The sequence below is a fragment of the Mastomys coucha genome, unplaced genomic scaffold (genome assembly GCF_008632895.1).
Source record: "Mastomys coucha isolate ucsf_1 unplaced genomic scaffold, UCSF_Mcou_1 pScaffold21, whole genome shotgun sequence".
Classification (NCBI taxonomy): domain Eukaryota; kingdom Metazoa; phylum Chordata; class Mammalia; order Rodentia; family Muridae; genus Mastomys; species Mastomys coucha.
In genome coordinates, this window is record NW_022196904.1 from 109,856,120 (window position 1) to 109,869,482 (window position 13,363).

The following is a 13,363-nucleotide window of genomic DNA, read 5'->3' on the forward strand; positions in this document are numbered from 1 at the left end:
TTATAACTACCATGGCCCCTGTCCTGTGACCACCACAAGCAACAGCTCATTGGTCATTCGGCCACTCAACAAATACCTGCTCTTTTTTTAAAAAAAAAAAAAAAAATTATTTATTTTATGTGTATGAGTACACTGTAGCTGTACAGATGTCTGTGAGCTATCTTGTGTGTGGCTGCTGGGAATTGAACCCAGGACCTCTGCTGGCCCGCTTGCTCCAGCGTAATTCACTGTAGCTGAATTCAGACACACCAGAAGAGGCCTTCAGACCTCATTACGGGTGGTTGTGAGCCACCATGTACTTGCTAGGATCCGAACTCAGGACCTTTGGAAGAGCAGTCAGTGCTCTTACCCACTGAGCCATCTCGCCAGCCCCAAATACCTGCTCTTTTATGCAGCCCTTATGCACCATGTAAGGCATAGCTTGGTACACAGAAGACCTACCATGCAGTCGTTGCTTTTATAATACTAGTGACCTGGCCCCTGGTCCATCCTGATGCTCAGGTAGAAAAGGATAGGATAAGGATGGCAGAACGAGGAGGATAGGATTCTTGGTGCCAGTCCCTGGAGCCTACCCACCTGATCCAGAAGGCTGCAGGGGGCTTAGGTCACATGGTGTCAGCCAGCTGCTCCTGGGCACCTGGTATTGGGAGTGGCTGCTGATTTGGGAGTCACAAGTTGCCAGGGGCTTAGCCCTTTAAGTTCCACGTGGTCCTCCCTCCTCTTCCTCTTCTCCCTCTTTTTCCTCTTCTCCCTCCTCCTCTCCTCTTCCTCCTGCTCCTCTCTTCTCCCTCCTCCTCTTCCTTTTCTCCCTCCTCTTTCCCCCATTTCTTCTCTGCCTCTCCTTTCCTTCATTTTCTTCCTCCTCTCCATCTTTCCTCTCCTCTTCTCTCCCTCCTTGCCTCTCCTTTCTCCCCCTTTCCCTTTTCCTCCTTCTTTCCTCCCCATCCTTGCCCTCCTGATGCTAAGTTCAGAGCACCACACCCAGTATGTGAGGCCCCAGAGGTGTGACTGACCCTGCCTCCCTCTGCTGCTACATGGGGCCTGTGGGGGACATCTGAGTCACGGAGCATAACTTTGACCCTCAGATCCCCCAGCTATGAAGTCAAAGGACAGGCTGCCTTCTCTGACTTCCTAAGGAGCCAGCAGCCACATGGAGGTTCTTAGGGCTCTGAAAGAGTCTGAGCCCTGAGAGACCTATGAGGCCCAAGTTTTCCTGAAGTTCCCCTCAGTCCTGTGAACCTGGTAACATGCGCCTTGGGATGAGCCTAGAACATTCTCTGTTTTTCTTCACAGGTGGACAGCCCCTAGGCTGCATGGCTTCATAGAGAATGAAGACCAACCCTGCTGGCTCCCCATTAGAAACCTGTCAAACTGCAGGCCAGGGCGAGAAGGGGTGCCCTGTATGCCAGGTCTGCAGAGGGGCCTCCGGCCTGGGGTCTGCTTCAAAGTCAGGGTCAGGCCTTAGGCCAGGGCCTGGAGTGGTTCTGGACTCTGGCCTGGGGCCTGGGGCTATTTCAGGACCTGGGCCTGGGCCTGGACCTGGGCCTGGGCCTGGGCCTACGGCCGTCCCAGGGTCTGGGCCACAGCCTAGTGCTGTTTCTGTGACTGGGCTGCGACCTGGTACTACTTCAGGGCCTAATGCTACTCTGGGACCTGGGCTAGGAGCAGGATCATTACCTGGACCAGGAGCTAGGCCTGGACTGAGGCCAGGATCTGAGTCAGTACCTCAACCAGGAGCTGGCCCAGTACCTCAGCCAGGAGCTGGCCCAGTACCTCAGCCAGGAGCTGGCCCAGTACCTCAGCCAGGAGCTGGCCCAGTACCTCAGCCAGTAAGTGAGTCAGTAACTGGTCCTGGAGCTGCACCATTACCTGGGCTGGGAACCAGACGAGGCTCTGGGACTGGCTCTGACCCCAGTGAATCACTGGGAACCCCAGTACCAGTGCTACAGCAGAAGACTCAGGCCAAACACACACAGGCTCCCAAACAGAAGGTTCTGGTGACTGGAGGAGGAGGTTACCTGGGCTTCAGCTTGGGTTCCTGCCTGGCCAAGAGAGGCACTTCTGTCATCCTGCTTGACCTCCGCAGACCCCAGTGGCCACTACCCTCAGGAACTGAGTTTATCCAGGTACAGAGATGGGGATTGTGATGGGTGGGAGCTGCTGGAGGTGATGGTGCTGGTGGCAGGGCTTAGAGGCATAGATGTGAACCAGCAGTGGAGTTTGAGATCCAGACTCTGGAGCCAAATTTACCTCCAATTCTCTTCTATTTTTAGATTTTATTATCGTTGTGTGTGGATGTAAGGGGGTTGTGATGTGAGTATATGAGGGGTATGTGTGTGATGTGTATGTACATGTGTGTATGATATGTGTGTATAATGTCCGTGTGTGTGATATGTATGTGCATGTGTGAGGGATATATATGTGTAATGTTCATGTGTATGTGATGTATATATGCATGTGTTTGTGATATGTGTATGTAATATTCATGTGTGTGATGTATATATGCATGTGTTTATGATATATATGTAATGTTCATGTGTGTGATGTGTTTATGATATGTGTGTAATGTTCATGCATGTATGATATATTTGTGATATGTGTAATGTTCATGTGTGTATGATGTGTTTATGATATGTGTGTGTAATGTTCATATGTGTAATGTGTATATGCATGTGTGGGGGATATGTGTGTATGTATGTGATATACATGCTTATGACTGGTATGTGTGTATGTGGCATGCATTGTATAATAGGTGTAGTATGTGTGTGTGCATGCATGTGTGTATGTGTGTATGTGATATCTTCATGTGTGATATATATATATATGTGAGTGATAAGTGTGAGCATGTCTCCAATGTGTGTGATATATGTATGTGTTCATGTGATGTGTGTGAGAGTGCAGTCATACATTTGCCAGAGGGCATCTTTCCATAGTCAGTTTTCTCCCTCCACCACAATGAGTGGGGCCGGCCTCTCCTTTCTGCTGTCCTGCTGCACACTCCAGTCTGGCTAGCCTAAAAGTTTCCAGGTAATTATCTTGTCTCTACCTCCCCTCCCCTCTACCTCCCATCTCACCATAAGCATGCTGGGAGCACAGATGCAAGCCATCCCATCTAGCTTTGTGTGAACTCCAGGAGTCAGCTCTTTGGGCTTCCTTGGAAAGCACGGTCGTCACCCTCTTAACCACATTACCATCCTTAGCTCCATCTCTTACGCTTCCCAGCTGTAGCTGCACCTTCCTGAGCTTTGGTTGCTATCCACAGAGTCAGTAATCACATGCATTTTCCAAGGGGTTCAGAGGGAGTCAGTAAGACAGTGCATATGAAACAGCCAAGCCAGCCCTGGGCCTAAGCAGAATGGATGGGGCCGCGGCCTATGGAGTTAGTAAGTCCTGGCCTACCAGATGCTTAGCCCAGGCTGGGTCACTGCCTTGGATCTGAGTCTCTTACTTCTGTTTTAGGCTGATGTCCGAGATGAAGAAGCCCTGTACCAAGCCTTCCAGGGGGTGGACTGTGTCTTTCACGTGGCCTCCTATGGCATGTCTGGGGCTGAGAAGGTGAGACCCATACATACACACCCAAAGCTGGCCCAAGTGGTATCTAGGTCCTGTCCACCCACCACACTCTGATGCCTGAGTATTGCTTCATGCTCTTCATCTCCTCTAGAGAAGGATTGGGCATACATGACATCAAATACCAGTTCTGGTATTTTCCACCTGTGTGACCAAGGGCCGCTTAACCTCTCCAAGCTGTTTCTTCCTCATCTGGGAAAGGGGGGCACCTCTATGACTTATGTCACAAACGCTAGAGAACACTGGAGCAGCATCTACCAAAACATCCTCCACTTGACTCAAATTATTCTTGTTTGTTTGTTTGTTTGTTTTTCAGTTTTTCGAGACAGGGTTTCTCTGTATAGCCCTGGCTGTCCTGGAACTCACTCTGTAGAACAGGCTGGCCTCGAACTCAGAAATTCGCCTGCCTCTGCCTCCCAAGTGCTAGGATTAAAGGCGTGCACCACCACTGCCTGGCCCAAATTATTCTTATCTATATATTCATAGCGTTGTTTTTAATAACAAGATACCAGAAATATCTCCGTGGCCCTTTAGATATTAATGTAAGATGTAGCAGGCATATCATGAAATTGTACACAGTCATTCAAAAGAATGAGAAGACTCAATAGTGTTGATACCCTCCGGGCAGTGGTGGCACATGCCTTTAATCCCAGCACTTGGGAGGCAGAGGCAGGCAGATTTCTGAGTTCAAGGCCAGCCTGGTCTATGGAGTAGGTTCCAGGACAGCCAGGGCTACACAGAGAAACCCTGTTTCGAAAAAACAAAAAACAAAACAAAACAAAAAAACAAAAAACAAAAACAAAAGCAACACATCATCTTCCCAGTTGTGTTAAATGAGGTCTTGACTGTATTGTTTGCTGGGCGCCTGGCACACAAGGACTCACCATTGCAGACCCTTTCTTTGTTTACGCTCCTGTTCCCTTCTCCTGGAATGGCCATTCCACCACATTTATCTCAAATAAGGGGAGACTTGAGGAGGCAGAAAATGATCCAACAAGTTTGCAGTCACTTATCTGTGCCCAATTCTGTGCCAGCCCCTGCACCCTATACCAAGTATCCCTCAGTGAGAATCCCACTGCCCCTGAGCCCAGCCTGTGGCCTCAGCCGCACGGCAGAAGGCAGCATGTGACTTCCTACCTCCCTCTTGTCTTTTAGCTACAAAAACAGGAGATTGAGTCTATAAATGTCGGAGGCACCAAACTAGTGATTAATGGTAGGCCCTCAGAGTGCAGTGTGGTGTGCTGTGTGACCCTTCCTCTTCTGTCTCCTGCCACTGGCCTGGATCCGAGGTGGGGGTTGGGGATGGGGCCATGGAGGCAGGACCCCCTACCCTACCTAGCTTGTACCAACTGAGGCCAGTGGGAGGTAGATTATCTTTCTTGTGTGTAGACCTGTGTGAACACCACCATGTCTAAGGGCTCAGGGTTGAGGAAGAAATTGAGGAAAGCCGCTGAGGCATCCATCAGATAGAAGATCCCTGTTGGGCCCTCTGGATAGGCCCTACCTTGACCTGTACTTTTTCCAGTTTTAGAACAGTTTTATTGTCCCACCAAGAGAACCTCTTCTTCTTACCTGGCCTTTATAGGGTGGCCCTGGGGAACAAAGCCACACCACAAGGAGGAATAAGAAGCCCTGACCCCCACATCCCAAGTTGAAAGAAAAGGCTTTTTCCTCCCAGGCAGCTCTGGATTCTGGGAGATCCCTGATGGTATGGGGTGGGAGATGAAGACTGGATAGAAATGGGTGGATTTGCCCACAGAGGCCTTTTCGAGCATCTCCTTAGCAAGCTCCCTGCTCACAATCTGGCTGTGGTGTGTGTGTGTGTCTCCCACAGTCTGTGTCCGTCGGCGGGTTCCAAGGCTCGTGTACACCAGCACAGTCAATGTGATGTTTGGTGGGAAGCCCATAGAACAGGGCAATGAGGACTCCATCCCATATTTCCCCCTGGACAAGGTACCAACTTCTGGGAGGGAGGGGGCAGGGTGGCAGGCCTGGAAGTGACTGCCCAAAGGACAGACATGGGTAGAGCTAGGCCTATCTTTTCACTGCCGGTGCATCCCAGCAGGCTGGACTCCCAGACTGAGTGGTCTAAGCTTTCTCCCATCTTAGTTTGTCTTGTCCGTGAAAGCTTCAAAACCAGATAGACCTGGCCTTGAGCCCCACCCAGCCTGGCACCTTTCACCTCCGTGACAGGGCATATCATGAACTTGGAACCTCTGTTTCTTCATCTAAGGCTGAGAACACGATGAGGGTGGTTTGTAGAGAGCAACAAATGAGATTGTGTGCAAAAAAATGCCACAAGACTACCAAAGAATGACATATGACTTGCTCATCCAACCTATACCCAGTATCAGTGTCACAGGCCAGACACTGCAGACTGGCAGGTGCCTCCCCGAGGCAGGACTGTGTAGCCATAGGGTAGGCCATGCCCATCTGGGTCAGCATTGCCAACAATATCACTGAGCCCATGTGGTGGCTGTGTTCTCCTTGTCCCCTGGCAGCATATGGACCACTACTCTCGAACCAAAGCCATTGCTGACCAGTTGACTCTCATGGCCAATGGGACACCACTCCTAGGTAAGTACCATGGGGACATGCTTATAAAAAGCATGCCTCCTCACTGCTGCCTCTCTGTGTGTCTGAGGCCCTATATCTTTCTAACTGACATCTCTCCATGGTCTGGGCCTTTGTCCTGCAATGTGTTCTGAGCACCTACATGAGCCTCTTCAACGAGGACACAGCCTGGACTGTAAGATCCCATGCTTGCAGTCTGGTGAGAAAAGACTTTGACAGCCTGACACTTGCTCGCTTTGCTGTCTTATGGGAGCGGATTTAGTTTTAGCAGTCTTCTTTAGCATTATAATTATTCAAGGAGCTATAGCTCTTTGGAAGGGGCCATCCAAGTGATAGGCTCTTGCACTTAACCTTCAATAACCTTCCAAAAAAAAAAAATCTGCCTTGCCTGTCTCCATCTATTCCCTTCTCTGGCTACAAAGCAATGATAGAACAGGAACAGTCCATGAGTGTGTGCATTCTTCACGGCAGGCCCTATTTTGCATACTAATTTCATATGCAAAAGATTAGACGCCACATCATTCCTGAGGAGGAGATGGAGTTTAGGCATCCCTGGTCTTCTGCATAGGAGCCAAATCTATCCAGACAATTTGCTCGTCATAAATCATTGTTACTGTCTTTCCTAACTTCAGAAGCTAAAAGAAACCAGCCAACATGGTCTTACCTATATCTTGGCCTAGCGGCAAAGTCCTGTCACCCCAGCTACTCAGGAAGTTGAGGCAGGAAGATCACAAGTTCAAGGCTTGCCATAGCTACCGAGTGAGCTCAAGGCCATCCTGGGCTCTATAGCAAAACCCTGCCTCAAAAAACAAAAAGAAGGCCGGGCAGTGGTGGCACACGCCTTTAATCCCAGCACTTGGGAGGCAGAGGCAGGCAGATTTCTTAGTTCAAGGCCAGCCTGGTCTACAGAGCGAGTTCCAGGACAGCCAAGGCTACACAGAGAAACCCAGTCTCGAAAAAAACAAACAAACAAAAAACAAAAAGAAGCCGGGTGGTGGTGACACATGCCTTCGATCCCAGCACTTGAGAGGCAGAGGCAGGCGGATTTCTGAGTTCGAGGCCAGCCTGGTCTACAGAGTGAGTTCCAGGACAGCCAGAACTATATAGAGAAACCCTGTTCTCAACAAAACAAAACAAAACAAAACAAAAACAAGACAAACAAACAAAAAACCTGGTGGCTCACACCCATCTGCAATGTGATCTGACGCCCTCTTCTGGTGTGTCTGAAGACAGTGACAGTATACTCATATACATAAAATAAATAAATAAACCTTAAAAAAAAAAAGAGAGAGAGAGACAGGCTTGAAATTATAGCCTCCAGTTTATATATAAAGAAGCAGAGACTGGTTAGCTGGCTTCACTCAAAGTCACACAGCACGGGATGGTACGGTTGGACTTTTATGCCCAGGAACATCTTAGCACCGGAACCACACCTGACCCACTGTGCTAGCAGCACAGCAAACCAGGTCTCTGCATGTGGGCTCTTTTCCCTACAATATTCCTGCTTTTGCTACCTAGTCCATCAGTGTTTGACCTCTGACCCTCGTGTGCCTGTACAGTGTTTCCCCAGGATCCTTTCTCTGCCAGGGCACAGCCCTTTTCACCTACTGCCAGGCCAGACACCTAATCTTCTGGCTGGGAATTATTTATATGCACATCCCCAGCTTTCAATGCTCAGAAGAGTCATGGATACCCGAGGCCTGCCCTTCTGTGACGTAGCTACCCAGTGTCCCTCTGGCCATCAATGGCTGCAACCTGACCTCCCTACACCATGCCCCCAGGGACCCAGAATTTAAACTTAGCTATAGGCCACAGAGAAGCTCAGCTGACACCTGCCTTCCAGGAAGACAGCTATGGTCACCAGAGGTGACTACTGTGGTCTGTAATCCAGGCTAGTCCTGAGATGGCCCTCACTTGACTGGCTGCCAGAATCCTAGTAAGTAGGTCACAGTGCTCTGTCAGTGTGTTGTATCCTTTTCCACCTGCTTGAGTTAGTGTCCTGCAACTCCCACAGTGGCTTAGAACATTCTCTTGCCGTCTGAAAGCCAGAGCCTGGAGTCTTGGTGTTAGCTAGCATAGAGGGTCGACCTTCCTTTGAAGGCTCTGAAGCAGAGGCCCCTCTTTGTCTCCTCCAGCTTCAGATGAAACCTGAATACCTTCATATGGCCTCCTTTTCCTCTGTTGGTCTCTCTCAAGACTCCCATAGTTGGATTAAGCCCAGCTGAAAATCTACAATGATCTCAACTCACCAATATCCTTAACTACAACCTTAGAGACCCTTTTCCAAACACAGCCACATTGGCAGGTTCTAGAATGCAAACATGTCTTTTGGGGACCAATCTATCATCCATGACACTGGGCTTCATTGTAAAGGGAAAGGTGTTTGGTAAAGATGGAAGGCTTGACCCTGGCTTATTCGTGGGGAAAAGGAACATACAATGGAAGTGTCTGGAAAACAGATTTGTAGGGAAAAAAAAAAACAAAAACAAAAACAGCCACCTGGTTTAGAAAGGACAGATCATGAATAGCTCTGGTGGGAGCTGATGGCCAGTGCCCTCAGGGTTTTTGGTCCTAATACCGATGATGCCCAGAGATACTTCCAAGTGAAAACATCCTAAGAACATCACCTGTAAGGACCTCTGCGGGCGTTGGGGAGAGTCCCCAAGGGCTGCTATCAGCACAAGATATTTATACTGGGCCTTCTATACAGAAGCAAGAGATGTAGATGGCTTTGGACTCCCATCCTCATTGGCTGTGGGCTCCTGACTACCTTCTCTTCTGTCCCAGGAGGAGGCACCCTCCGCACCTGTGTGCTCCGTCCCCCAGGGATCTATGGCCCCGAAGAACAGAGACACCTGCCCCGGGTGGCGGTAGGTCCTACTAGCCTTCCTGTGACCAGAGGCAGAAGGAGTCAGGTTGATGTGGTGTGCATGTTGATTGGACTTGTCACTGCATCTGTCTAGAGGCCATGTCCCCAGCCAGAGACTATGCTGGGAGGTCGCCCTGATGCCCACCAGTCCATAGTCCCTCAGCCCTACTGGGCACAAAGCTTTCAGTGTGCTATTCAGGCCTCATTTCAAGTTGGGGAGACCTCAGAAGAACTCTCATGTGGGTGCCCTGAGGACTGGGTAGTCCATCTCAGTCTACCAGTGAAGGTTCTTCATGCCAGAAAACTCTAGAAAAATCCAGATACTGAGAATATGGCTGCAAGGGGGCTCTAGGCTTCACGTCCTCACAGCCTGGTCAAGGAGACAGACAGCACAGTCAGAACTTCAGCATAGTGATGGCCCGAATAGAGAAACACTAGAGAAAATGAGCCTGACAGGAGAGATCCAGGAGGACTTCCTGGAGGAAGGGATGCCTGTGATGTTTGGAAGGAGAAAAGGGGAGTCCCCTCTCCTTCTCCCCCCTCCTCCAAGGAGCTGAGGTTAGTAGAGGAAGGGAATACCAAGTAGAGGAGAAGCTTGAGCACTGACCTAAATGTGAGGAAGGTTAATGTAACCAGCGAGGAGTCCCTGTGGCTGGAGAGTACAAAGCCATGAGAGCTACGAAAGGGCATCTGGGGAGTGCTGTTCAGGCCTGCTACTTCAAATATTCCCCTGCTGAGTTCTTAAAGGATACCAGGTCAACTACAGGGGCTTTTCCCCACTTAAACACTTCCTGAACTACTATTGTGTGCCCAGTTCTGATCTGGTTCAGGGGCAGAGCCGCAAACAGAACAGAACACTCCTGCCCTCCAGTGGCTTCTGCTCTCACACTAGGAGATAGATTAAAATAAACACACGTGCTGGATTATAGAGAGCGTTGGAAGGTGCCAAACCCAAAGGGAGAAAAGAAAAGGTGGATGGGTGGAGGGGGTTGGACTTCCGGGGAAGCTGGAGAAGCCCCTTGGAGAGAGCAAGGTTTTAAACCCCCCTCCAGAGGAAGGAGACAAGCGGTCAAGCAGACTTTTGAAGAAGAGCCTCCAGACGGGGCAACTTCTGGAAAGCCCTAGGATTGTCCAGGAACACAGACAGCCCTGGGGTCACGGTAGCCCGAGCAGGAGAGAGGTCCATAGAAGGGGTTGTGGAGGAGCCGGGCCCGGTCTGGAAGGGCTTCAGGCACTGTGCGACCTTCAGTGTTTATCCTCGAAGGCTGTGTGCCTCCGCATTCTTCAGATCAGGGCCAGATAGTGTCGGTGCAGAGTGAATGGACAACTGTTCTTCATACAGAATCCATTCAGAAGCTGCTGTAGTTCCCAAGGCGAGATAAGGGTGGCAGTGAGGGAGAAAAGTAGTTGCATTCTGGATGGTCTAGGCAGCTTGCGTTTACAGCTGGTTTGAATGTAAGTCATGAGAAAAGTTAAGAAGCTCAAAAGTGTGGCTGGAGAGATGGCTCAGCAGTTAAGAGCAGATAAGAAAGTCTTTAAAAAAAAAAAAACAAAGCTCAAAGGCAGCCCAAGGTCATCTGTGAGACAAGCAAGCAGAGATGTCCAGAGGACTTGGGACATAGGAGTTAGGAGTCTAGCATGGGTGCAAGTATATAGAGCGTAAAGCCACGCAGGTGAACCTGCGCTGTCTCCTCTCCCCACGCCAGAGCCACATCAAGAAGAGACTGTTCATGTTCCGGTTTGGGGACCGCAGGACGCGCATGAACTGGGTCCACGTGCAGAATCTTGTGCAGGCACACATGCTGGCGGCTGAGGGCCTCACCATGGCTAAAGGCTACGTGGCTGTGAGTGTCTTGTGACATCCCTTGCCCCCACAGGTTGCAGCAAGCAGGAACATGCCTACCGAAGGCTCAGGGTCACTGGGTTGGGTAGAATCATCAGAGAGCACAATTAGCTCTTCACTATGACCCTGTGACATCACAGCTTCCGATGGAAGCATGTCTCTTGCCGTCTTCACGATATTCATCTTGCTGAAGAAACTGAAGTACAGTGAGGTTGAGTGAGTCCATCAGAGTCACGCAGCTTGTCAGTGTGGTTGCCCTGTTACCAAACTCGGGCCGCAATCCGTACCCCAAGAAGCCAAAGTCAATCCTTCACAAGCCAATTAAGACTCAAATTAGCCCAGCACTCGGGAGGCAGAGGCACGTGAATCTATTTAAAGCCAGCCTGATCTACAACGAGTTCCAGGACAGGACTACACAGAGAAATCCTGTCTTGAAAAAGAAGAGTTAAAAGGACCCAGTGATCCACTCCAGTCTGTCTTGGGGTCCTGACGTGAGACTAAAGTTTAGAGTCCCTGGAATATACACATTTCCACAGTCCTGCTCAAGGTCACTAAGTGGGCTTGGTCCTCACCTCTTAGGTGGTATGAGGTTTTGTTACAATTGAATAAAAGGAGATAAACTCACCTCTGGTTGAGGCCCTTCCATTTTCCCAACATGAGATCCCTAAAGAAATTCCCTTTTGGGGCAGGGGGCAGGAGCATCCATTCTTTGGCTAGTCAGTCAAATTGGCAGACACCTGGTCCACAACATCAATGTCTCTTTAGAATACCATCATTTCTGCTAAGCCAGTTACAGCCCTCCATAGAGAGTTACCTGTCTTTAGCTTTGTTAGACCACATCCTGCTTTACTAAGTTGTTGCCCAGGACTCTTCCCAGAACTGCTTAGGAGGACAAGAGGGCTGAAAGAGCTTCCGGGAGCCATAGAAGAGGGGATCGGGTGGTGGGCAGACACCTGACTGACTGTACCTCTTCCCTCCTGTCACCCTCAGAGCGGGCAGGCATACTACATCAATGATGGAGAGAGCGTCAACCTCTTTGAGTGGATGGCCCCTCTGGTAGGTGTTCTCCTGGCCACCCCCACCCCACCCCCAGCCTAGAGCGAGACTCTCAATATCACCCTCTATCCTTGCATCCTTTCCTTCTACCAAAACCAAGAATTTACCTTAGAAAGCCCGCCCTATTAGGCATGGGCCCAGCCTAAGCTGGGCTGTGACTGCCCCTTCGTGGTACCGTGTGTTCCTGCATTTGTCACAGACCTTTCTAAACTTGCCTCCTGACTTACACTGATCCTGGCCATGTGAGTCTTCTGTTGTTTCTTTTTGCAATGGAACCCAGGGCCCTTGCTAAAACAAGTGGTCCTCCACTGAAAAGGAGGGGGGTTTGCTTGAAATCCCTAGGCAGGTATATGTGGTCACCAGATCTTAGAGGGAGGAGTTTGGTCTCTGAGATGCCTGACCTCTCTCAGCAGCCCACAGTCTCTTTTGAACCAGGCCCATCTGGAAAGTGAGTGCAGAAACCCAGGCTAGAGGTAGAGGGGTCGTCCTGTGGTTGTCGTGTCTGTGGTATACCAACGGCAGCTCTGGTTTGCTCTATTTAAAGAGAATTTTCAGGGGCTGGAGAGATGGCTCAGTGGTTATGAGTGATGGCTGCTCTTCCAGGGACCTGGGTTTAAGGCCCATCACCACATGGCAGCTAGCAACTATCTGTAACACCAGTTCCAAAGGATCCAGTGCTCCCTTCTCGCCTCCACAAACACCAGTCATACATACAAGCAAAACACCCCTACATGGGGGCTGGAGAGATGGGTTCCTTTTCCAGCACCCACATGGCTGCACACAACTCTCTGTACCTCCTGACCCAAGCGATCCAACACCCTCACCCAGATACACAAGCAGTTAAAACACCAATGAACATAAAATAGAAATAATAAATGTAAAAACAAACACTCGTACAGTTAGAGGTCTCTTTTTGTAATTTTTCTTTAAGTTAAAAAAGTACTTTTATTCAGATGTAACTTACAAGCTATGCGATTCACCTACAGAAAGGATACAATTCAATATAGTTTTCTTTTTAAAATCATAGTCTGAGTTACACAACCATTACCGTAATTAAGTTTAAAGTCTGTCTTCATCTTCAGAGAAGCAAAGCAGGCCTGAACCTGTTGGCAACATGGCCCTGTATCGATTTAGCCTCAAGTCCAACCCACCACAGGCAATGTGAGTCTTTCTTTCTATTGCTCTGCCTGTGTTGGCTGTTTCATGAGATGAGTGGCCTTTTGTCTTGGCTTCTTCCCCCTTAGTTTTCAAGGTTGATCCATGTTGTGACTTGTATCAGGCAGAGACTTCACTCCTTTCCTTTTTCTGTAGTATGTGTCTGCACCTGTGTATACAAGTGTACATGTATGTAAGTACACGTGCCTGCGAGGGTCAGAGGACAACCTCTGGTGCCGCTCCTTAGGCGCATGCGCGCACACGCACACCGGGCTGGGATTGCATTACTGTGTGCT

General features: G+C 49.6%; 1 protein-coding gene across 1 annotated transcript in view; it reads left to right on the top strand.

The window, feature by feature from the left end:
• The first annotated feature begins 1,328 nt into the window (after positions 1–1,328).
• Positions 1,329–13,363, top strand: part of Sdr42e2 (short chain dehydrogenase/reductase family 42E, member 2) — a 19,402-nt gene continuing 7,367 nt past the window's right edge. Inside the window, exons 1-8 of the mRNA XM_031388142.1 lie at positions 1,329–2,126; positions 3,460–3,555; positions 4,726–4,783; positions 5,405–5,523; positions 6,072–6,147; positions 8,932–9,014; positions 10,720–10,857; positions 11,847–11,912. Of these exons, the coding sequence (XP_031244002.1) occupies positions 1,329–2,126; positions 3,460–3,555; positions 4,726–4,783; positions 5,405–5,523; positions 6,072–6,147; positions 8,932–9,014; positions 10,720–10,857; positions 11,847–11,912 (1,434 nt within the window). The remainder of the gene's footprint in view (positions 2,127–3,459; positions 3,556–4,725; positions 4,784–5,404; positions 5,524–6,071; positions 6,148–8,931; positions 9,015–10,719; positions 10,858–11,846; positions 11,913–13,363) is intronic.